Below are 25,253 nucleotides of genomic sequence, written 5' to 3' on the forward strand. Positions count from 1 at the left end.
GATTAGTATTTTACTAAGTATAATAAAAATCTTGTACTCCCTCTGTTTCTTTTAAATGTCGCTTTTAGATTATCGATATAACTTCCACATTAAAATTGCTCATCAGTACTATGAAATTGTATGGAAACTATAAAAATATGCACAAGAAAATGTGAAATCAGAGTATTCACGAGAAAAATTTACGAGGAATAACATTTCCAAGAGAATTTCAACAATTACGATGCATTCGAATCCATGTTTTTAATTAATGATTTTAGTTAAAAGACAATGTAAACATCTCATTCTCCTCTCCCTAAATTAGCGTACAATTACTAAAACGACAATTCTTTTGAAACGGAGGGAGTACAACTCCGTTGATTTGGTTTAGAAACGTGTTTGAGGTTGAGGTAAAATGACAAGAAAGGTTTACATAGGAAGCAAAACTTGACTGAATCCAAAACTTTTAGATTAGTATTGTCTTTGAATTTGGTCAAAAATGTGAACCAAGAGTCACCTTTGTATAATTGTAAATGATCTCATTTTACACTTGAGATAAGTCCATCTTGGATAGAGCCAAAATTACCTCTTTACTCACTTGAAGCTTCTCTTATGAAAAGATCATCAAAAACCAAAATATAGACCATAATCTTCAATGCAATGAAGTCAAAACCAAAATATGGACCATAATCTTCAATGCAATGAAGTCAAAACCTTAGCTTTTGCTAAACTTACGACCAGACAGCCTTTCTGACTCATACAATATGTGATTTATAAGTCCCCTTGCCGCACTGCATAAAAACAGAAATAAACAATCAAAAGTCTGTGACCTGATTGTATAAATAAAGTAAATTTAGGGCATATTACAAGGAATATAACGCAAACTATACATGCCATATTTGGTATTTAGGATCATTTTACAAATATGTATACTTTAAGATGTTTAAATTGAATTCTCAGACATCACCCCAAAATCCAATATTAGAAGTAAATACAGGTACAGTATAACTGTGTAAGCAACATCAAGGGGTCTTATTTTAAGACTTTTCTCATATGCCATGTCAGCTTTCCACTAATATTTAATTAATTAAATTTTGTTAAGACTTCTTAAAACTCATTCAAATTTAGCTCTTCACCCCTCAAACTCATTTAAAACATCTCAAGTAATATAACATTTTATTTTATTTATTTATTTAACTCACATATTAAGTCTTAAGTTGAGTCTTAATTTTTCAAGACTCGATTTAAGACTTTGTTAAGACAAACCCACTTCAATGCTAAAAATTGATATATCTGATCTTAAGACTAGCTGAGTCATATGCCATGTCAGCAAAATTCAAGTCTTAAGACTTGGCACTGATGTTGCTCTAAGACTCGGTGATCAAATGTGCTGAAGTTCATCACAAAAGTGAGACACTTGAAAGTTTATTGTGTTGGTGCCAATGATTAGGAGAGGAAAACTGAAACTTACTCATCCTTTAACTTCTGAATCTTCTCTGGATCTGTCTCATGCATGTGACTTCTGAACTGTTGCCTCACCATGCCAACCACAAGTTCTGTGTTATAATTCTGCATATTCATGACAAAGTCCATACGTCAAATAACACATTCGCTATTTACCTTACTCATCATTTATGTAACAAAGGTCAAACACCTTAAAAGTCAAAAGAAAACAAGAGCAGCCTGAAATCCTGAAGGTCAAATGGCGAAACTTACTTATCCTTTAACTTCTGAGTATTCTATAACGGTTTATTTAAACTAAAGAAGTAGTCTAAAAGTCAAACTCTAATACGCATGCAATTATTATCATTATTTTTACACAAGTATATATCCTTCTCTACAACCGAAGTCGAGAAATATCAAATACCATAGACGTAGACAAGAGTGGCTAAAATATCCACAAAAGAATATGCATCAACAGCAGAAACGCTAAACACTAAACTGACAATGCTTACAGAAGAGTAGTCAAGGGGGGAAAAAAAGAACTAAAACAGTTGAACACTGATGTCCAGGTACATATCAAGTTTGTTAAATGAAAATCTCATAGCAATTAGCAAAGCCCAATTACATTAATGCCTCAAAATTCAAGTAGTCTAAAACGATATTAGTTACAAGCACAAGCTACTCGGTGACTGTTGATCAAGAAGCCTTTTTGACTTGGCTCTGCACTAAAAAAGGAATAGCTTAAACGTAATCTCTCATAAGAGAAGCTTCAAGTGTGTAAAGAGGTAATTTTGGTTTTAATTTATCCAAGATGGACTCATTTCAAGTGTAAAACGAGATCATTTACAATAATACAAAGGTGACTCTTGGTTCACATTTTTTGCCAAATTCAAAGACAATACCAATCTAAAAGTTTTGGATTCAGTCAAGTTTCGCTTCCTATGTAAATCTTTCTTGTCATTTTACCTCAACCTCAAACACGTTTCTAAACCAAATCAAACAGCAAAGACATTGCTCAACAACTGAGCTACTGCAATACTGACAAATAATTGAGCCACAATTTTGCTGGTCAACAAACAAAATTTCTAATTATCATTTTCTGAATGGGGATATAAAAGGGGATCCGAAGATAGAGGAGGGCTAAGCAGCAATTGCACCAACAAATTGAATGAAACGTGAGCCACATCCTATTTCCCTGCCACTGTTTCAAATTGCGTTAGAATAGCGGTGACGTCTTGGTACTGGATCCTCTTTTATGTTAGCATGAGCATGAATTAAACCATTTGAATGTCTTTTTTATTTGTAAGAGAACCTCCTACCTAAAGGCCAACGTCATGCATTACTTAAGCGTAATTTTTTTGCTGTGTCGTGTAAATTGGAGCGTATTCCGTAACATAGTAAGCAGAAAATTGGTGGCATTAGTTGCATTTTCGAATCTCCAATTTTTTTCCCAGGTTCCCTTTTGTACAAGACAGGTATAAAAACTGCTTTCTATTTTCAAAAAACCATGTACCTCATTATAGACAAATGCTAGCACAACTCTGTTTATAGCAACAAATTGGTGGAAGTTATAATATTTTCCAATTTCCTAATTTTTGGCATGAACTGAGCTTGTCTTATTATGACAACAATGTACAAGTATTTTATGAATGTCTCGCCTCGCAATCAATTACAAATCTTTTTACACCTCCACAAATTTCCTATTTTTAACCATGAATTGAGCTAGTCCAATAAGTAAGGTTGGCAAATATATACTTCAACAATTAAAATTAGGGATTTTTCATGAAATGCCCCTGAGGTTTGACTTAATGCACCAAATACCCCTAAACTTTTCAGAATGCACCAAATACCTCCGAGGTTTAAAATAATAACACAAAATGCCCTTAATGAGCATTTTCCGTCCATTCCGTTAAATCTCCGTTAGCGTGAATTTACTTTTTTGTCCTTACTCAACCATTTTCTCTACTAATCCTAATATTAACCCTTAATTATATTAATTAAACCAAAAAAATTAATTAACTATTATTATTAAAAAAAATCCAAAACTTTAGTTGGCTTTTCTTCTTCCCTTCACGCCATTAATCGTCATCATCTCCTTCTTTTTGTTCTTCTTCCACCATCATCATCCCCAATTAAAACCTATCATTTTGCCCTTGGTCGGTCCTTTCTCTCCCTCACCGTCACTTTCCTTCAATTCCTTCATCCCACCCGAATTAAAACCCACCATTTTCTCTCTCCTCAAGCTGCAACAATGGTGGATTTACAACTCATTACAATTATGGCTGGTAGTTGATCAGAAGGTAGACATTGAAGACGAAGACTAACACCGTTAAGATTATTGCGACGAGCAGCAATGCTAGATTGAAATCCCCTAATTAATTTTGTAATTTTTTTTTAAAAAAAAAGAAAACTCTTTCTTTTCCTTTTCTTTTCTACCTCTTCTTTACTTCCCCGCAGGAACCCACTAGCCCCATTAAACTCTCCTACCCAAATCTAGAAACAAGAACTTTAGAGAAGAAAGTGCAAAGGTATTGAAGATTTGAAGGCTCCATCGCATCCATGAACGATGTATCACTCTCAATTCTTGATTTTCTCTTTCTCTCTCATCTCATTCTGTTTTCTCTCCCCTCAATCTCCACTTTCTCTCCCTAAAGTCGGGGAAATCGAAGAAATTGAAGTAATTGGTGACAAAGTGAGATTTTGGGTTACATTGTGAATTGATTTTCTGGTTAAATTCTGATTTATATTTTGAAGAAATTGGGGATTGAAGATTTTTGGTAAATTACTTTGCCCCAGTGGTTTGTGTTGGGTGGTGATTGAAGAGGTGGTGTTCAGCTGGGAGATTAAAATGGTTGAACCCCGGAGATTGACTGAGAAGAATTAGAAAGGGTTTGAGGAGTTGGAGAAAGAAACTGACATCAGGGATTCAATAATTCAAGGCAGTAGATGTAGTTTGATCGGGAGAGGCATTGGGGGTGGGGATTTTAAAAAAAGCTCAAGGATTATGAAGGTGAAATAATGGGGTTAACAATGAAGATTGAAAAAGGAAAGAGAAAGAGACTGAGAAAGATAAAGGGAAAAAAGGGGGAATAAAAAAAATGTTAACAGAAAAGTTAACAGAATGGACGGAAAATGCTCATCAAGGGCATTTTGTGTTATTGTTTTAAACCTCGGGGGTATTTGGTGCATTCTGGAAAGTTTAGGGGTATTTGGTACATTAAGGCAAACCTCGGGGGCATTTCATGAAAAATCCCTTAAAATTACGCTCAAACTAAGACACATTAAGTTATTCAATGAGCAAATTAGCGAAAAACAGAGACGAACAACACACCTTACTGCCAATATATTTAGCCCGTCGGAGGCATTCACGATAAAGCTGTGAATACACAAACAACCAAAATAAATCAAAATCTACCGACTTCGTACCAATTTCCTTGAAAAATAAATAAAAAGCTTCATCGACCAATATTAAAGGTGAACGAAGAACAGATACTAACTCTGATGACATTGTTGGCGAGTTCTGGAGGTAATGCGGTTTGCAACGACGGCATTTTTGTGATTTTTGTAAAATTTGTATGAACTTCCCGCAAATTATTTCAATCTGAAATCAACAAAAAATTTCACGAGCTATAAATTGAATCGAATTACATAAAATTTGCTCAAAATTATAACAAGAAAAATAGAACTCTTCTTGATCAACAGTCACCGAGTAACTTGTGCTTGTAACTAATATCGTTTTAGACTACTTGAATTTTGAGGCATTAAAGTAATTGGGCTTTGCTAATTGCTATGAGATTTTAATTTAACAAACGTAATATGTACCTGGACACATCAGTGTTCAACTGTTTTACTTCTTTTTTCCCCCCTTCAGGTTGACTACTCTTCTGTTAGCATTGTCAGTTTAGTGTTTAGCGTTTCAGCTGTTGATGCATATTCTTTTGTGGATATTTTAGCCACTCTTGTCTACACCTATGGTATTTGATATTTCTCGACTTCGGTTGTAGAGAAGAATATATACTTGTGTAAAAATAAAGATAATAATTGCATGCGTGTTACAGTTTGACTTTTAGACTACTCCCTCCGTCCCGGAATACTCGACCCGGTTTGACCGGCACAGAGTTTAAGGGACTTGAATTGACTTATTTAATTTAATAGGTAGTAGTTGATAGTGGGGTATTATTTTAATGTAGTTAGTGGGAAATGTGTAAAGGGGTGGGGTTGGGGAAGAGTAGGGGTTGAATTTTTAATTATTTTTTGTATGGAGTAGGGGGTAGGTGGGTTAATAGGGGTGGAGTGAGAAATAATATAATATTGTTAGAATATTTCCATTTTTAGAAACAGGTCAAGTATTAAGGGACGGCCCGATAAGGAAAACAGGTCAAGTATTCCGGGACGGAGGGAGTACTTCTTTAGTTTAAATAAACCGTTATAGAATACTCAGGAGTTAAAGGATAAGTAAGTTTTGCCATTTGACCTTCAGGATTTCAGGTTGCTCTTGTTTTCTTTTGACTTTTAAGGTGTTTGACCTTTGTTACATAAATGACGAGTAAGGTAAATAGTGAATGTGTCATTTGACGTATAGACTTTGTCATGAATATGCAGAATTATAACACAGAACTTGTGGTTGGCATGGTGAGGCAACAGTCCATAAACCACATGCATGAGACAGATCCGGAGAAGATTCAGAAGTTAAAGGATGAGTAAGTTTCAGTTCTTCTCTCCTAATCATTTGCACCAACACAATAAACTTTTAGTATTTCACTTTTGTGATGAACTTCAGCACATTTGATCACCGAGTCTTATATTGTATGTCTGTACCTGTGATTACTTCTAATATGGGATTGTGGGGTGATGTCTGAGAATTCAATTTAAACATCTTAAAGTATACATATTAGTAAAATGAACCTAAATACCAAATATGGCATGTATAGTTTGCGTTATATTCCTTGTAATTTGCCCTAAATTTACTTTATTTATACAATCAGGTCACAGACTTTTGATTGTTTCTTTCTGTTTTTATGCAGTGCGGCAAGGGGACTTATAAATCACATATTGTATGAGTCAGAAAGGTTGTTTGGTTGTAAGTTTAGCAAAAGCTAAGGTTTTGACTTCATTGCATTGAATATTATGGTCCATATGTTGGTTTTGATGATCTTTCCATTAGTACGTTGTAATAACAGAATTTGGTCTGTTTACGGGTAAATTAGGTGTGTATTTTGGTGATATAATAGATTTTGGAAATGTATTGGACAATTGCAGTTGTTCTGAACCATAGTAGAAGAGTAGCCGGTTGAATAAGCTTTCAAGATTATGCTATGATGTGCCTTTCAACTTGGTGTTGTAGAAGTTTGAATAATTGGTGTAATTTAGATGAAATCTTTGGTGTCACCACTCTGGTGGAAATAATAAATCTATTGTTCTAAATTTTGGAAGTGATTTCAAAATGAGTATAGAGCAAAATAATGTTATCTGTACCCAAGTTTGGGTCTCTATCAGTTTCAACTCAGCGACCATGATTAACTCGTCTAGTACATTTGTAAACTTTTTTTGCTTTAGTGTCAATGGAACAAAACATGCTATTTGGTCTGACAAGCATGGTGGGTCTCTATCACTTTCAACTCGGCGACCATGATTAACTCGTCTACTACATTTGTGAACTTTTTTGCTTTAGTGTCAATGGAACAAAACATGCTATTTAGTCTGACAAGCATGGTGGCAACTGTGGTACCAGGACTGATCACGTAAATAGTCACATACCTCCATAGTTACCTTCTGATATAGCTTTTTGTTTAATTTAACAAAAATGCCACTTAGAGCCTTGTGATATTTCTCCATGATATAGTTTCAAACAATGTAAGTGAAACTATCTCGTATTATTCATGGCTTCCAAAATAATAACACCAAAAAGATATAAGGAATATAAGATGATGGTTATTTCAAAATTCATGTTACTTATAATATGGTTTAATTCTACTATGGTTGTGGAGATCAAGCTTGACTACCTTACACAATTCCTAATCTCAATTAGTGGATACTATGGTTCTATAACAGAAGGTGGCTCAGTGATTGTTCCATCACTTTTCTTGGAAACAAACATGAAAATATTTGGACCTTTTGGCATTGAACAAGGAGCTCCTTTCTCGTTGCCTGGTGAGATGTTAGTGGGTTTTCATGGATGGAGCAGCAAATACCTTGATTCAATTGGGGTTTATGTTAGTCTCACCACCAAACGGTCCAAACAAAACTTTAGGAGATACAAAGGGTATGGACGGAATTGTCATTTCTTTTTAGAAACGTTTTGGTAAAATATTTATTTTGGACCAACTCTTAAGTTTCACATATTCTTGACATTTTTTGTAATTTCTTCAATAGATGATCCGTACTACCCATGTTAGTAGAGTTCTTGGGATTAGCAAGAAATTCCTTTCATTTGGACCTTGGGGAGGGGATGGTGGAATGATATTCGATGATGGGAATTATACAGGGGTACGAGAAGTGGATTTAACGCGATCAGGAGGGTTGGTATCAATTCGAGTTTGTTATGAACAAAATGTGAATATGATTTGGGAGAACAAGCATGGTGGATCTGGAGGACTCAAGCATCATAAGGTTGTATTTCTTATATCTTTTTTTATTGATTCAATGATTTTTTTGAGCACTTTGCAGATTGTTTTCAACTATCCCTACGAAATGCTAACTCATATAACAGGATATTATGGACCCATGATCTTACGAGGACCTACAGTCCTTAAAACAATTACTTTCCACACCAACAAAAGGAGTTATGGACCATTTGGGGATCCACAGGCTGGGTTAGGGGTGCTTATGAGGTCACCGAACTCGCGAGCTACTCGAACCCGACTCGGTCAAAGCTCGAGCTTGACTATGAGTTTTCAAGTTCGAGTCGAGCTTAGCTAAACTCGATCTCGACTCGGCTCATTAGCATCCCTAGGCTGGGTTTAACAGCAAAAACGGATACTTTGTCCATTTCATCATCGGAGTCCATGTTCTCGAAAACATATCAATCCTCCCTCAGTCTTATACTGATCCTTATAACATGCCTATCCTAAAAGATTCTGAGGCATTATCTTGCTATGCAATATACTTGCTTGCTTCGAAAATCATATCATATAGTTATGTCCAATGTTACCTAATTCTCTAATTACCCCACAAACTGCGAACCGAAAAGGCGAATTATAACATGAAAATGGTACAATTTTGGTCTAACTTAGCAATGTAGGTTGCGAATTGTGATCCCGTACCCAGTCTCATACTAGCGAATCAGGTAACAGTGGTTATGTCATATTGTCATGCGCGTAACACTTTAACAGATTGTTTTTATAATAAAAATCATCTCATTGGTTCTTCATTCTGAATAATTATAGGTGGTTTGGACTTTGGGGAGTGCCGAGGCAACAAACATTCACCAAAAATCAAGCAATATTCAAAAAAATATTCCAACAAATATCAAGCAATAATCAACTGAATTCCAACCAAATTTTGGAACAAACATTCACCAAAATCAAGCAATATTCAAACAAATAATCGCACAAATATTCACCTAAATTCCAACAAAAAATCGAACAAACATTCATCTAAATTCCAACAAATTTTCGAAAAAAAAATCACCAAAAATTGAACAACTAAATCAATGAAAATTAAACAAACAAATGATGAATTAAACAAAAATTAAGAGTAAAACATCATTAGTACCTTTGTTGAAGTCGGGAAGGAGAATAGGAGAAGGAGACACCAAGAGATCGACACTCGGCAAACGGAGTGAGAGATTCCGGTACTTGAATCAGGTGATCCGTACGCCGGACGGTGACCGGAAAATGAGAGAGTGAGTAAGTGAGATCGGTGAGCAAGAATGAGAGAGATTCAGAGCTGAAGGAAATCGCTACAGTGGAAAATAAATTTGAGAAATTTCAAAACAATCCCTTGATGGGTGACATATCAAATGGCATTCTAGTGACTATAATGCACAAATATACAATCTAAAAATTGCAATGTATAGTTCATTTGATACATTTTAAAAAAAAGTTTAATATAAAAAGATATTGTATATGAAGTATTTAATATTTAAATTGTATATTTTGACAATTTATTTACAAAAATACCCTTGCTTTGCTCGTCAATCATGGAGATTGACTGGGCGGAGCTCAAATAAATTATAATGTGGCGTATTCTGGGAATTAATGCATCTTCCAACAATATTGAAGGAAATAGCTTCCTTTTGCACAGGAAAAAAGAGATTAATTTTGCGATTTGTACTACTTTGCTATTTTTTAAGTGATAATTCTAAGCAATGTCTTGACCTAGTGGAAAGGATTCCACATTTCCACCTTCCAACCAAAAGGTTTGGGGTTCGATCCCCACTAGGGGCACTTTAAAGATTGGTTCCCCTTATCATCCCCCGACTCTCAAAGTGTCTAGCCTGTTAACCCGGGCGGATTAACCTGTGTAGGGTTCTGACCCGGTAGGGCACTTCATTTTACCTTCAAAAAAAAACAATTAATTCAAGCGATAATACTAAATATGGGATTAGTATTGTGCGGAGTATAATACAAAGTCTTGTACTCCCTTGTTCATTTCTAATTGTCGTTTTAACTACCTTTTTCTTTTCCTTTTCCTTTTTAATTGTCGCATTTGTATTATCGATATAACTTCCACAATAAATTGCACGGAGTATAAAACTATTCAAGGAAAAGGTGAAATCACAGTATTTCCCTGAGAAAGTTACGAGGAATAACATCTCCAAGAGAATTTCAACAATTACAATGCATTGGAATCCATGTTTTTAAATTAATGATTTTAGTTATTAGACAAAGTAAACATCTCATTTTCCTTCCTTAAATTACCTTGCAATTACTAAAACGACAATTCTTTTGAAACGGATAAAGTACAGCTCCATTGATGAATTCTTTCGCAATAAAATAAAAAAACACAAAAAAGTTACAACAAAATGACTATTGTTCAGTGGAACCAAATAAGTTACACTAGAACCACTTTCTGCTTACATTTTATAGAGATTAATTAGTAGTAAAAAAAAATATATGGACATTGTCTGTTCATTCATACATTACAACCCTATTCAATTCTTGTATGTAATTTTCACTCAGCATATTTACATCAGCTAATCACTAAACAAATTGGGAAACAACAACACTAATCTTCTTTACAAAGAAATCATTTTCCAAACCTAAAATCAGATTTTTTTATTTTTTTATTAGTGAGATGAAAAGCTAGCCTCTGCTGTACTGTTGTAAATCGCGTACTCGCTCAAACTAAAATGATTATTTCTTTCATCTTCCCACTTTACAACCTCTCTTGCATACTTCAATGCAGCATCAACGCTTTCGGGCTCAAGGCCCGTCACAGATGACACGAACAGCTTCCGGCCCGTTAGTTCGAAGTAAAGTTTCTTGAACTTCAAAGCAATATAGTGAAAACCCAACTGCCCAAGTGAAGGGTTATGGTTGATGCTTCTGCTTCTGCTACTGCTGAAGCTTTTGCTGTTTTGGCTGATCACGGGTTGGAAATCTTCAAACCATTCGCATTCAGAAAGTGGGATTTGTTCGATCTTTTCATCGAATTTGTCGAATTTGTTCAGAATTAAATGGAAGTCCATTTGTTCAAAGGTTGGGTGAGTAACAATGGTTTCGAAGAGTTTTTTGTTCAGCAACATTTTGTTGTTTACAGGAGCAGTACTATCAGTGTTGTTGTAGGAGAACTGGTCATAGTCTGTTAGTGAAACACAGAATATTACTAGTCTTGCATCTTCTAACATTTCTAACCATTTGCAGTTTTCTGCAAAGCCTCTTGCTTGTACTCTGATTAGCTGGTACCTAGTTTCATAACCATAATTAAGAGAATCAAACATTGATAAAACACACACAATGATAACATGAAAGCAATCAGTAACAAAATCTGACAAACTGAAGGAGGAAATAGAAAGACTAAACCGATACGATAAATAGTTTAGGTTATGTTTTGTTCACCTTATTTCCACTTATTTCAGGAAAAATAAGTTCAGATAAGTTCAGTTAAGTTCAGATAAGATAAGTCAGGAAAAATAAGGGTTGACCAAGTATAATTTATAACTAAAATAAGTTCAAGAAAAATAAAGTGAAAATCAGGTGAATAAAACGCACTCTTAGTTGAATAATCTAGTAGACAGAGGGATTGTGGCATTATACTTGGAAGGCAAATTTTGCATCCACTCTTTTACATGTACTATGTGGGATACCGAACACGGCTACTTATCCCATGAGCTATGTGACCCGGACTCGGATACCCATGTCAGACTCGAGTATGTGTCTTAGTGTTCGGCAAGGCTATTATGTGAAAAGTTGCATGATTTTGGTCCAAACTGAAGTGTCGAAGTGTCCATACCCATGTCTGGGTGTCGGGTATTTGAGGTAAAATGAATAGTCCGGGTAACAGAGCCATGAGGTAACGTAAAATTGATACTAATCCTGGGAAAGTTTATCCGGGTAGTTACTATGTGAGCAATCCAGGGTAAAAATGGAGAAAAATACGTCAGTGGGTGAACATGACTTAGTACATACTCCCTCCGTCCCTAAAAGATTGTCCCAAATACTTTTGTGCACTTTATTAAGAATTGGTTGTATTCAAAAGTAAATGGTAGGTAAATTTTTCTTTTAGTTAGACTAAATAATGGTGTGTGAGGAAAGACATTGTGGGGACCACAAACCAAATAAGGTATGGAGCAAAGTAGCAAACAAATAGGGACGCCTATAAATAGGGACGACTATTTATAGTATATGGAGCAATCTTTTAGGGACGGAGGGAGTAGTTACTATTGGTTCCTCATTTCTCAATCAGATGCAATTATTAATTACCATTTTGGCAGTTGTCTCAATGACACCCTAAAGACAGAATTTTGACATGTGAATCTTTTTGGACAAGTCTCGGGATCATATTGCATTGCAAAATAAGTGAGTGGGGGAGAAGGATTATACGAACGGAAAAATGGGATGACATCTTGGGACGTATCATAGAACTTTTCTGTAAGAGTAGTAGTCAACTGGCAAAAGAACTTAGCAACTTCCAACTTCAACCCAAAACTAGCAACAGTTCGTTACTTATAATCCCCACCTCAAAACCTTGAATGTACATATGAGGGAACCTACCTCGGCAAAGAACCATGTAAGTCAGCAGAGTCAATGTCATCATCATCTGATTGCGGAAATGAGAACTCCACGCAAGCTAAGCCATTCGATGATGTCACTCCTTCAGCATAAAGGATATCCAAATCTGATGGCTGATAATCTGGTTGCAGGATATCAACAACCTAAAAGAAGAGACGTCACAACATTAGTTAGGATTTAAGCATAACATACAACTGGACTAAAAAATATTCAATGTAATTATTGGGATAAAGGGTTGGCCATCAATGTAACTATTGGGATAAAGGGTTGGCCATCTTTGTTAGACTGTAGAAGGATGGAAAAAACTTCTACTCCCTCCGTCCCATTTTATTCTTTACGTTTGGTATCATGTACGCGACTTAACAACTAGTTAATGTTGATAAAGATTCTTCATTTTTTTAATTTAAACAATGCAATTTACGTTTTACCGATAATGTTTTCACTTTTATCCAAAATATTACATTGGGAAAGTGTGAGAGATTTAATATATCTCAATGAGAAAGTGTGAAAGGTTTAGTGTCCCAATGATTTAATTAATTAAAATAATCACTTGCACGATTTTTGACAGAATATTAAGGACATTTTTGATACAATATAAAAGGAAAGATTCTAAATGTAAAGATTAAAATGGGACACTAGAAATGGAAAGCGTAAAGAATAAAAAGGGACGGAGGGAGTAACAGTTAACGTATTAATAAGCTACTCGTGCTTGTCCAATAAAAGGCTCTAAACAGTAACAACAGTTATTAGAAGCTAATCTCCCAGGATTTTCTTGCCTTTTTATACTCGGCTTCTCTATTGCACCGGCTAACCCAAATACGGTAGCAGGGACCGTCCAGTAACACTCTGAACTTATAAAACCTCCTCATTCAAAGGTAATCTTCACAACATAAAATTACCAATTACCAACAGTGCAATACAATTTCTCCAGCTCTCGTAAAATAATAGGTTAAGCCAAGTCAATTAGACAACTAGATGTAATTCATATTCTGGAGTTTACCTATTTACCAGCTAAATCAATGGAAAATCCATAGCATCGCTGGTAGAAAAAGGAGAAAGTTTTCATTCGTATCATATGCTTTGTACACCTGCACTCCTTCAATAACTCTTTCTATCAGCAAACTTTCTGGGAATACTAGGGAATGAAAAGGAGAATCAACAAGGGGGTTAGTCTATTGTTCTTTTCGCTGATGGTCAAAACAATGTTCAAAAGTCATGGAGGCAAGATGGTGACAGTGATATAAATTGAGATATTCATCCACAGCAGCAGGTTTGAGCAAGACCAGGGTTACTTGATTCGTGGTTCGCTTCGGTACAGGGTACAGATTCAGGTTCGTGATTCGCGGGTTGGCTGGTTTTAGGTTTGCAAGAGGGGTTTGGAACTTTTTTTCGGATTTTTTGAAAAATTATTCAAAATATCAGGTTTTATAAAGATTTTATTTTAATACTCAATAGTCAATACTCATATAACATGTATTTCCTTCTCAAATAAAAGCCCCAACATATTTTTTTTCTCTCGCCTTCCCTGGCCTTCAATCGCTAAAACTAGGGTTTCACATTCGGCACAACAATGCCACGATTTGGTTCGTGAACCACAACTAATTGGGTCACCGGAGAACCCGATTCAGTACGGGTGGACCGATTCGAGGTTCGCGGCGGGTACCCGCGGATCTGGGGTAACGCTTAGCAAGACGTATGAATATACTCCTACAAGTGTTATTTAAATCACAGAACAACATCACCACATAAACTTACCCGCTCCAAAAAATAACTAGCAACACCAGGTAACATTTCAAGTTCACTTCTTCGATTATATGTGACTTGAATGGCTGAAGTGCTCCACAATTCCTCAACCAACGGTGCATATTCACGAGTTGCAGCTGGAAAAATTGCTTCCAAGTTGCCAGATGCCATTGTTTTAAGAAGCCAATCAGAGAATTCTTTCAGCCTTGGGTTAATGGAATAGATAGCCGTCTCATCATCCCCTTGAATACTCCTCTCTGAAAAGCATAAGCCATTATTTAGCAAGTACTTACTAGTGAGGAAATAATCTCGTTTTTAATTAAAAGATACACTTTGACCTGCACGATATTTTAGGAGAGTGAGTTGAAGTTATTAAAATAAGATGAAAGTGGGATAGTAAGTGAATTATTTATTGTAGTAAAAAGAGGATGTGAGTAAATGTGGGGACCACAAGAATGAGAGAAATATTAATGTAATAATTGGAAGCGGGGACCATAACATGCCAAAAAAGGAAACTGTATCTTTTAATTAAATACAGGCGATTATAGAAAGTGTATCTTTTAATTAAATACGGAGGGAGTACTTGGACTTTAGATCCCCGCAAGTCCCTGATTCAACCTCCTCTACCAAATCAGAAAACAGACAGGGTGGAGGAAATATGTGGTCCATCACAGAAAACAATACCTTGATCAGAAGACTGCTCAATCAAGTTTGTCAAACTTTCTTCTTCAAAACGCTCCCGGCCTTCCAGGAGCATCCCAAGGTAACCATACACATTGCCCTGGATCATCAGCTTGATTTTCTCTCTCTCGTCCTCAGAAAAAGGTGAGGTTTTATAAAGAATTTTGGCCTGAAACAATTATAAAGAACAGTTAACAAGGAAAAATACTCTTACAAATCATAATACAGACAGAACTCAGAAGAGTAATCTTAAGTTTCATAAAACACCGGAAAATGGTGGAAAGTAAATTAAACAGATAGCTGATCAAAACGTGAGGGAATATATCTTATCACTCAGCATTCAGCAGTCACTCCCTCTTCCCCGCTCTCCCTGGCCCCCTTCACTCTCTCTCTCTACAAAAATCCAGAAAAGGAAGGTCCTTGTTATAAGATAAGAGTCTTCTATTTTTTGTGGAACAGAAGGATTATTAGATAAAACTTAACACTTATTTCATTGAATAACTCAATGGCACTTGACAGCCGAACCTGAATATATTATAAAAGTCAGATAGCCATCAAACTTTTTTGATAATACTGCAGTCCTCAGTTTTTTTAGGCTCATGCTATTGTTCCTAGCAGTGTTACCTAATCCTCATATCAGCCCACGAACCGCGAACCGAAAAAGCGAATTACAACATCAAAATGGTATACTTTTGGTCTAACTTAGCAAATTAGGTAGCGAATTGCGAACCCGTACCCAATCTCATACTAGCGAACCAGCGAGGTTCCTAGTATAGAGTACTTATATCGTCAGATCATTGTAATAGAATGCATAAACAGAAACTTAGAAACAAGGATGGAAAAGAGAATATAGGGAAAATGATGGTTGATTGTAAGTATCGCGAGTAAATCTTCAATTAGAGCATCGAATCCCAGCTTCAGGTGACTGGACAATCTCACTAAAAAGGTTAACGAAAGTAAAATAAAACTTTTCATCCAATTTCTCCTTGCTTTCCCTCTCACTCATCTCCTTTATATATAGCCATCTTACATCCTTTCCCTCTAACAAAGTCTCTACCCCCTTCACCAAGCTAACAATAACTAATTAATTTGCATTACCTAAACTCTTAAAGTTCCCCTTCCACTATAATTGATTCATTACACTCACTCATGGAGTCAGTTTGACAAGTCTCTACTTTTCTTATTTGCAAACATAGTGCATACTTAATAAAGACAGATAAGCTAGATAGGTGCAGTATTATGATTAAGGTTTTCAAAGTCAATAGTCAAAACCATTGAACAGATTATGCGATAAACAGAAAACCCACCGACTGATCTTCTGTATCCTTCTATAGTTCTATACTTCTATGTCTTCAAGTTATCTAGCTAGATGTGCATAAATTTTAATGCAACTGAATAACTGTTGGATGGAAAATTTTGCTCAGATTTATCCTTGTAATCTAACATCTTCCCTTGAATTAGGCTCCACTTAATTTTTGAAGGGGCAACATCCGAGAATAGAAACTTGCATACAAAGCACGAAAATAGCATGAGAAAGATGGCAGCTACTTGGTAAACCCTAAAATAGAACTGATGATAAAACTTTGGTGAAGTGACAAAAAGGGAAACCGTATTTCACTAAATTTACACCCTCGGCTCATTTCTTTCATTACTTAGACCTGAGACATTTATTAATATAACTAATCAGAACCCTCTAGATTTGAAGATTTTGCAATACATGTATTCTGAGCAACAATTTCCTCGGCTACAAACTGAACATTTAAATATAGATTTTATAAGCAAGATAGAAGCACAATTCGTGGCAAACAAATACCTGCTTAAATATTGTACTAGTCCCTGCACCGTTATTTCCTACCAAAAGAAGCTTCTGGAGTGTTCTCTCCATGTAATCAGGAATTGGTCTGTCAACATCATATCGCACTTCTTCTGCGCAAAGATTCTTAGATCTTGAGGGAACAGGCAGTGACAGGAAAGCACAAACCAGGTTCATTCCAGCCTAAAAAAGGGGGAAATATATTAATAACAGTAAAATGGTAAATTGCAAAAACTAAGAAGATAACAATAACATACACAAGATGTCCTTATACCTTGCCCCAGATGTAGCCTTTGGTATTCTTTTGTCCCTCTTCTTGGTATGAACCATCATCATTCACCCAAAAGTGTGGATTACCAGCACACTGGACTCCTGCCATCTGCAATTTTCCACAAATTTCACTAAAAAAATTATTTTATCTATGTTAACTGGCTGTGACTAGATATTAACAGCAATAAATTTACTAAACCTGCAGCATCCGAAGCTCCGGTTTCGTAATTTCTCGACCATTTATGAAAACATGGGTGTTTCCGTTACTAGCATCTGGTTTAATGGGATCCCCGACATTCAGATGCGGACTAATAATCTGCAAAGGTTTTTCTCCTTCCTGCAAATTGCATAGCGCATAACAACTCACGGATAAGAAAAAGATGAGAGAGTCCACTACAAAATAAACATTTTTTAGAGACGAGGAATTCCGTCCCTAAATAGTCCAAATCCGTCTCAAAATGATGATTAGAGACAAATTTGAGACGGAAATAGGCCGTCTCTATAGAGGGTGTCTCAAAAAAAATTGAGACGGTATTTTGGCAAATCCATTACAAATTTGAGACGGAATTTTCGAAATTCCATATACAATTTCATCTCAATTTTAATTTAGAGATGAAATTAATAATTTGTCTCTAATAATGCATAATTTTGTAGTGGTCGTAGAAAATAAAACACAACCAACCGTAAGACAAAAATATTCACCTTTCCCCAAAGACCGGATACTTTGTCATACCAATAGTTTCCTGGTTTGATGTTCTTAGGCGGGTTCGAACACGTCTGTAACAACAACAGCTCTTCATGACATAGAGGCTTTCCATTTACACATATGTACTCGGGTGGAAGCTGATTCACATCACAAAGCTTCTCAGCCTTCAATATTTGTTGAATCTCCAAATCATTTAGCAGTCTTTTGAGTAACTTGGTGCATTTTCCCAAACTCTCTCTTTTGGACTCATCAATGGAATATCCAATACATGCAACACATTTCCTTCCTTCTGGCATTGACCCCATAGCCTTGAGAACACAATTGCTACAATACTTTGCATTGCAAACAACACAAGCCTCTTTTTCCGTGAATCGGTTTCCTTTTAGACACCGATAGCACGCACCCTTCTTGGATTTAGGTAAAGGTTCCTTCTTCAGTCTAACTCTTACAGCCTCACGGTAAGCAAACTCCTCATCAACATCATCATCGTCATATGAGTCAGAATCACGAAAAGTTACAGCACCCCTTTTGATGACATCATTAGTATGTGGCATGCTTTTGCATTCCCCGGTCCTAAAAGAGGAAAGTGAGGAAGACAGATACTCCTGAGAAGGAACAGAAGCCAAGGAAGCCTCTGAAACTGCTGAAAGTTCTCTCAATTTCTCAAAACTCTCACAAGATTCCGATATGCATGAACGTGAACTTCCACCTCTACCTACCAAATCACGCGAATGTTCATGGCTAATCGAAGAAGAAGCCAACTCCTCTGAGCTATTTATCAAACCTGACCAATCATCTAATGTGCCCGAGCTACAAACCCCATCACCAATCCCCATACAATCCTGTTCCTGACCAGTTTTGACCCTTTCTTCAAACGCAGCAACTGAAGTTGGCGAAAAGGTCACTTCTGTGGCTAATTCGACATCTCTGTCACCCTCACAGACACTCATAAGCCTCTCGAAATCTATCACCGAGGTCGGGGACACATTAGTAATACCAGACCCTACTTTACTTAGCTCTCTAGAAAACTTCTTGTTCATACCATCAGGAGCAAGAACAGGTTGGATGACGGGCAACGCGTTGTTCTTTTCTGGGAAATTCAATTGAGTAACAACAGAAGCAAGGGGTATACTCTCTACATTAATCGGAACCGCTTTAGGAATATCAAAACTCAAAGGAGGTCCATGATATTCCATAGCAAATGCATACTCCATAATACTATCATCTTCCATAACAGGACTAGATCCCACCTCCGGTGACATTTCCGGCGACATTTCACCTGAATCTACAAACCCTAAAACCCCAAATTGAAGCTCAATTTACAACATACATTCACTAGTACTATACCCCTAGCTTACTTCCATGCCCACCTCATAATTCCACAATTAAATCACCCCAGAAAACAAACCCTTATCATAATCAAGTAATTCCAACCCTAGTACAGTGTATCTGAATCACAACAAACAGCTAGACCTGGAAATTAAAGATGGGCAGAAACATACAAAATAAATCTCAAAATAATTAATAAAAAAATAATAATAAACCAAGGGCATAAAGATTAAAACTTTAACCATAAAAATTACTTAAAAAACCAAGAAAATAATTACAGGAGAATTAAAATGGGTACCTGGAAAAAGAGGAGAGAGAAAATAAGACAAACATTGAGAAGGCCAAAGAGGGTGTCTTGGAAGTGGAGTTGGTGGTGGTGTAGGGTTGTGTGGGGATGGAGAAGAGGGAAATGTGTTTGGGAAAATGTGGGAAACCCAAAAAAGATGAAAAAGACAGTATTTTTTTTATTTTTTTATTTTTAATTTTTTTGGGGGGCAGCAAAAAGAGGGAATATTAGGGGGGAACTAGGATGAACAGAACTACAGAAGATGGGGTTTTTATTTTTATTTTTTCACCCTCTTTTTTGTTTTTTTAATTAAATTAAAAAAAGAAAGGGAAAATGGGTTCCTCTCGTCTTGTTAGTTAAAAGATGATTGGAATCTTTCATCTTCACTTTTTTGATTTTTTGTTTGTTGTCCTGTTTTTGAAATTTTGGAGGTTTGCTAAGGTTGAAGATGATGGGAAAGAAGAAGGTGACGTGTCCACTGTCTAACATGTGAATCGGAAGTGGTGCTATTTTATTTTGTCTCTTTTATTGTTGTTGGGCTATTGTTATGGCCTATGGGAGGGGAGTTTCTATTTAATTATAAACTTGTATTTTTGTTAATTTTACCACTTAACTTTACTAAACTACCTAATCTGTATTCAATAATCTACTTTTTCTCCTAAATATATCTGAAAAATGAGGTATTGATGTAATTTACTACCTATCCACATGCATTCCTTATTCATACTCCGTATTCAATAACTTACATTTTCCCCTAAATAAATCTGAAAAATGGGGTACGAATGTAATTTACTATCTATCCGTTTGTGTTGCAAAAATTGGTGAATAGTAGATTGCAACTAAAACAAAACATAGAAATTAGAAAGTATGAGCAGCAATGGGGTCTTGGCGTAGTGGTAAAGGCTAAGTGTATGTGTACGATATGTTACAAATTTGAATCTCCTATTGTAATTTATAATGCTATTATGGTTCATTTGCACACCAAAAAGTATAGAAAGTTGATATGATTAAAATATTTATTGATATAATACTTTTTTTGTTTTTGTTATGTAATCGTAATGCTTTGAGCTTTATGCTATTCACATTTTATGGTTTGACTTGCACTTGAGGGAAGTATAGTCATTCAGGGTGTTATTAGATTTGCCTCAATGTATTTTTTAAAACTACCAACTTTTAAAAATATATAGGAGTAGCAATTTCGTAAGTAAATTGTATTCGGCATTTTATTTCAGTTAATAAAAGTTAGAACTGGTCATCATGGACCTGACTCAACCAAACAATGCTGAAAGTTTAAACATGAATTTTGGGCCTAGATTTTCTGAAATTTTGGGATTTGGGCATCCCGTAATTGTATACGTAGGTTAAAGTTTGGCCCAATTAAAAAAAAAAATGCTCTAACACAATCCAAATAGGGGATCTGGGTGAAAATTTTGGTCTACCACCTTGGCAGACAGTTTTCTAGGTATATCTAAGACCTTTTTTGTTTTGCTCATTTAGAGAATCAAAGCTTCCAAATTAGCAGTGAACAAAAAAATTACCTTGGTTGTACCTTGTCGGTTATATGGTTACAGCCATCTTAGCATGAGAATTTATAGGCAATGAAAATAAATCATAATATAGGTAATATGTGATCCGACCAACTAAAGTATATCATTATATAATAACTCATGACATTTATCCTTTCACATGTAGCTTATTTACAAAATGCATTATGCCTTCAAATTTCCCGGTATACATGGACATGTTATCTAATGACTTATGGTTTCATAGTCATGCATGAGCAAAAATATTACAATTGTTGGAAAAAAAAATTATGGAAGCTGATGTTGCCAAATTAGGATCACTAACGTGGACTAATCAGTAGTTGACACGTGCCACTCTTTTTGATATGTGTCTCCAATTACGTCTCGCGTGATTTTCATCCTATTAACATACTAAACTATTGTCCTGATTCAAGTTGGATTAATACTAAGATTACACGTGTTATAGAAGGGACCTATTTCCTCGCTTAACACTTGTCTCTATGTGCATCATAAGTATGCCTTCATAAAGCATTACTTATAGAATGTTGGTTTTCATTCTTTTGTAAGGTCTAATGCCTTAACTCATTCAAATACTACTTTCAAACATGAAAAGGTTACCCTTGGATGTGGCACATATCCCTCACTTAAAAGTTAGGCAATGATATGCCTCAAAATGAGGGTAAGATGTGACAATATCATGATTTTTTAGGACTATAAATACTCCTTTCACTACAAAAAAAGGGTATGTGCATGTTCCCATATAATTTATAATAGTATTCGTTATACCTTATCTCTACCTTTTCTCTTTAAAACACTTTCTTACGTAAGTATTAGATGAGGGTTTCCGATAGAAAATCTCTTGTTTTGCAGGGTCAAAGGCGGTTCGTTGTACCGGAAACTGACTATTGCACTAAAACCCTTCACATCAACCTCATGAAACCCCCCACAATAGAAGCCCCAACCTATATTTGTAGTGATAATATATATCTCTCGCGTGCAATATATAAGTCGGTACTTAAAAGTTACAAAGATGAATTCATATCATAAAGCTAACAAAACAACATGATGTCTATTTAGTAAATAAGTACATATTACAAATTTAAAACTAATTGAAACCAATAATACTTTTTAATACTCATACCAATAATAACTTAGACAAAACATTCATCATATTTTATATGCACTTATCCAATATCTAATTTCCAATATAACAGTTAAATGAGTAATGGACTGAAAAATCAAATTATCACAAAATTTTCATTTGATGCTAAGTCAACTTATGGTACACCAAATGCTAGTATAGTTCATAAACTATTAAAGAGAGACACAAAAATCACATCAAAGAGATAGTATATACATGCGTTTTACGCATAGTTAAAAGGATGAAAATTTTTGTTTCATATCTTTTTCACCCATCATCGAAAAGTAAATGATAGATCATTTTGTCGGGTGTTGTTCCTAGAGTAGGAGACAACTTGACTTGGGACATCTTCTGATATTCTCCAAATCTTAATTGACTTATCCAAACTTCCACTATATAAAACCCACCTTGAATCAAATATTGATGTTGTTTCTCCACTCGCCACAACTGCTAGGCACTTAACTGGGCCATTATGCCCCGTTAAAACTGATAGGCAAATATGATCATCAATATTCATGTCATCGTTAGTAACCCTTCTCCATACGCAAATATTCATATCCGCAGATCCACTAAATACCATGCTCCCTGCAGTAGCTAAGCATAACACTGCAAGCTTATGCCCATTCAGGGTACCACATGGGAAATCAAAGTTTTGTTTTTCCCAATAGTTCACTTGACCATTCGATGAACCACAATATAAAATTGTGGATGTTGGATTAATCGCTAAAGCTGTTACAGCACATTCTTGTTTTAACAAAGATTGTGAAAAAAAATGCTTAGTTCCCTTTCCTTGCACCTCACGGCGCCAAACTTTAATTGTACCATCAGCCGATCCTGTAAAGACAAGCCCGCCAAACCCAGAAACAACCGCATTTACAGCATCATCATGAGCCGGAATAGATTCTAAACACTTGAAGTTTGATGTACGCCACACTTTGACAGTCTTGTCCCATGAAGCAGAGTATAAATAGTTGCGGTCTTCACTTAAGCTAAGTGATGATATGGCATCATAATGTCGTATCCATAATGCATTACGATGTCTTCCCATCTCTATATAATTACTTGGTTTGAAAGACTTTTTCATGCATGACTTAAATGTTGGTAACGTTCCAACCCTTTTGTGGACACTTGGGTTTTTGGAAGACATTTTCCAAACTCGAATTTTTCCATCTTGGTGGCCGGTAAATATCTTATCTTCTGATATTACAATTGATTTGACAAGACCACTATTTGATTTGAACCCGGAATATTCTCTTTGGTTTCTCCAAACACGTATGTTCTTACTATCAGTTCCTGTATATAATAAATCTCCTGATGTTGCCAAGGAATAAATATGTCCTTCTTCTCGTATTAAAGAACCCATCAAACAATTGTAAGCACCTCCATTATTTGATACACCATCTTCGAACAAGGGGGTTGACAACGCCATATGGGCTGACCAAGGGGATTTGGAATACGGTGAGGTGCAACCGGTGTTATCTGATGGTGAAGAGCTTGTGGAATCCATGTTGCTTGAACGTGTTTCATATTGATGATGATCGAAGCTATTATCTTTGTTCAGGTGTGGTTGTTGTTGTGAACTATCCGACCTTAAAAACATTGTACAGACTTTGATAAAACTAACTAAAATTTAGCTGTATATATGAAGGGGATGCATTTGAAACGGTAAAAAAAAAAGGCAAGTTAACGCATAAAGGTTGCTTTATTATATATGAATCATATCGTGGAAGGAAATGGAAGAATCAAAGAGTAAAGTATGCGAATATAATCATAAGTAGTGGTAAAATTTGTCAAGACACTTTGTTTATAGTGGTTTTTGCCGTAACATGCTTGCGATGTATATAAATGAACAACAAGATAAGTAAAAAAATACAATGTTTAAGATTTTGTTAATAAATATTGTAAACTTGTAAGAGAATAGATAATGACAAAAGGTAACTAGCATCCATGAAAAAACACATGATTATTGGATGTTTTTTCGGAAAATGCTCCAATTATTAGGTACTTAGTGTAGAAATAAGATTAACCACAACATAATGTTAGTTTCATTTACCTAGAATTTTTCTCAACCTCATTTATTTTAGAATATAAGAAAAGATGCATTGTCACAAGCATGTCATTAAAGTAAGATTGACAACCCATGTCAAAATATTAAAAAATATAAAGGTTTAAATTACCCATTTTTTTGCTATTTTTATAGATTACTTATTCAACATCTATATAAAGAATGAATACGCGTACGATGAAATGTTAGAAAATTGAATGGTAAAAGTACTTATATTGGCGCTATATTCCAAATGGATTAGTTGTTAGCATTAAAAAACTTTAAAAATGTCCCCGTGAGGATTTCTTGTTAGCATTTACCAAATTCCCTTTTTATATGGAAAATAATTATTTCATAATTTTTAATCTTAGTTATATGTTTCAGATTTTTGTGTTGAGTACTTTTAATTTAATGGTTTTTTGTATAAACTAATGAATATAGAGAAAGTCACACGTGCAAATTTTACATTATTTATATGTTTACGGTAACTTGTCGAAACAATCTTTAAAATTTACATTCAACCACCTTGTATTAATATGTGTGTAGAGTCACCTTTAAAAAAAAAAACTAAGATGAACGGGTGTAGCTTAGCGACCTCCTCATTTCTCCACCTCATCACCATTATCAAGGACTCGCATGAGGAAAGATGAGTTAAAATAGAAAGCTCTCACCAAGTCAGGTCAGAGGGATAAAGAGCTAGTGTATCTATGCAAAGGACAAGAGAAGAAAAGAAGTGGAGTAATTAGGGTCCCGATTATGGCACGGATCGTGCAACCCTTTGTACCCCTTATGCCGGCAACGACTTTGGAGAGCATTGACACAGATCGTGCAAAGTTGGCACGTATCATGCAACTCACTTGCATGGTGAGCAGCATGGACCATGCAGCTTATGCTCTGCCACCATACGCAAATTAAAGCAACACGCCTCGCCCACACGGACCGTGCATACCTATTGGGAACCATGCATACTTGACGGTTACCCCCACTTCTTTGGCACATGTTCCCCCTTAATTATTTAAATAGAAAGTTACCCTAAAGCTAACTTGTGTAGAGTGTAGTTATAATTTCTTAACTTAATATCTTTACTGTTGTCATTTATTGCTTACTCTATATTTTCTGAATGT

General features: G+C 35.5%; 4 protein-coding genes across 4 annotated transcripts; 1 reads left to right on the forward strand and 3 right to left on the reverse strand.

Moving 5' to 3' along the window:
* Nucleotides 1–423: 423 nt before the first annotated feature.
* On the reverse strand, nucleotides 424–9,402 carry LOC110787468 (uncharacterized). Its single transcript, XM_021992090.2, has 5 exons — nucleotides 9,133–9,402; nucleotides 4,917–5,020; nucleotides 4,751–4,795; nucleotides 1,448–1,545; nucleotides 424–767 (listed from the first exon to the last, which is right to left on the reverse strand). Exons 2-5 carry the CDS (start codon nucleotides 4,968–4,970, stop codon nucleotides 692–694), a joined length of 273 nt encoding a protein of 90 aa, XP_021847782.1. The 5' UTR covers nucleotides 4,971–5,020; nucleotides 9,133–9,402; the 3' UTR covers nucleotides 424–691.
* On the forward strand, nucleotides 7,395–8,337 carry LOC110787475 (jacalin-related lectin 3-like). Its single transcript, XM_021992098.2, has 3 exons — nucleotides 7,395–7,631; nucleotides 7,792–8,028; nucleotides 8,086–8,337. Exons 1-3 carry the CDS (start codon nucleotides 7,395–7,397, stop codon nucleotides 8,335–8,337), a joined length of 726 nt encoding a protein of 241 aa, XP_021847790.2.
* Nucleotides 9,403–10,374: 972 nt separating the features above from the next.
* Nucleotides 10,375–19,826, reverse strand: LOC110787485 (extra-large guanine nucleotide-binding protein 1). Its single transcript, XM_021992109.2, has 9 exons — nucleotides 19,434–19,826; nucleotides 17,803–19,279; nucleotides 17,300–17,437; nucleotides 17,105–17,209; nucleotides 16,831–17,013; nucleotides 15,021–15,186; nucleotides 14,349–14,593; nucleotides 12,576–12,736; nucleotides 10,375–11,267 (listed from the first exon to the last, which is right to left on the reverse strand). Exons 2-9 carry the CDS (start codon nucleotides 19,078–19,080, stop codon nucleotides 10,649–10,651), a joined length of 2,895 nt encoding a protein of 964 aa, XP_021847801.2. The 5' UTR covers nucleotides 19,081–19,279; nucleotides 19,434–19,826; the 3' UTR covers nucleotides 10,375–10,648.
* Nucleotides 19,827–22,050: 2,224 nt separating this feature from the next.
* Nucleotides 22,051–24,045, reverse strand: LOC110787476 (protein JINGUBANG-like). The gene has a single exon (XM_021992100.2). The coding sequence runs from the start codon at nucleotides 23,683–23,685 to the stop codon at nucleotides 22,360–22,362; it is 1,326 nt and encodes a 441-aa protein (XP_021847792.1). The 5' UTR covers nucleotides 23,686–24,045; the 3' UTR covers nucleotides 22,051–22,359.
* Between the last annotated feature and the right edge of the window lie 1,208 nt (nucleotides 24,046–25,253).

Source organism: Spinacia oleracea, chromosome 3 (assembly GCF_020520425.1).
Source record: "Spinacia oleracea cultivar Varoflay chromosome 3, BTI_SOV_V1, whole genome shotgun sequence".
Taxonomy (NCBI): domain Eukaryota; kingdom Viridiplantae; phylum Streptophyta; class Magnoliopsida; order Caryophyllales; family Amaranthaceae; genus Spinacia; species Spinacia oleracea.

Excerpts from the sequence above, each read along its gene's own strand:
- LOC110787468 (XM_021992090.2), bottom strand. The coding sequence starts at position 4,970 with ATGCCGTCGTTGCAAACCGCATTACCTCCAGAACTCGCCAACAATGTC. Across the intron at positions 4,796-4,916 it reads TCGCCAACAATGTCATCAGA|CTTTATCGTGAATGCCTCCG; the intron begins GTTAGTATCTGT and ends GTGTATTCACAG. Across the intron at positions 768-1,447 it reads ATTCAGAAGTTAAAGGATGA|TGCGGCAAGGGGACTTATAA; the intron begins GTAAGTTTCAGT and ends GTTTTTATGCAG.
- LOC110787475 (XM_021992098.2), top strand. The coding sequence starts at position 7,395 with ATGGTTGTGGAGATCAAGCTTGACTACCTTACACAATTCCTAATCTCA. Across the intron at positions 7,632-7,791 it reads TTGATTCAATTGGGGTTTAT|ATGATCCGTACTACCCATGT; the intron begins GTTAGTCTCACC and ends TTTCTTCAATAG. Across the intron at positions 8,029-8,085 it reads GAGGACTCAAGCATCATAAG|ATTGTTTTCAACTATCCCTA; the intron begins GTTGTATTTCTT and ends AGCACTTTGCAG.
- LOC110787485 (XM_021992109.2), bottom strand. The coding sequence starts at position 19,080 with ATGTCGCCGGAAATGTCACCGGAGGTGGGATCTAGTCCTGTTATGGAA. Across the intron at positions 17,438-17,802 it reads TATCCGGTCTTTGGGGAAAG|GAAGGAGAAAAACCTTTGCA; the intron begins GTGAATATTTTT and ends TGCAATTTGCAG. Across the intron at positions 12,737-14,348 it reads CTAGTTATTTTTTGGAGCGG|GTTGTTGATATCCTGCAACC; the intron begins GTAAGTTTATGT and ends CTCTTCTTTTAG.
- LOC110787476 (XM_021992100.2), bottom strand. The coding sequence starts at position 23,685 with ATGTTTTTAAGGTCGGATAGTTCACAACAACAACCACACCTGAACAAA.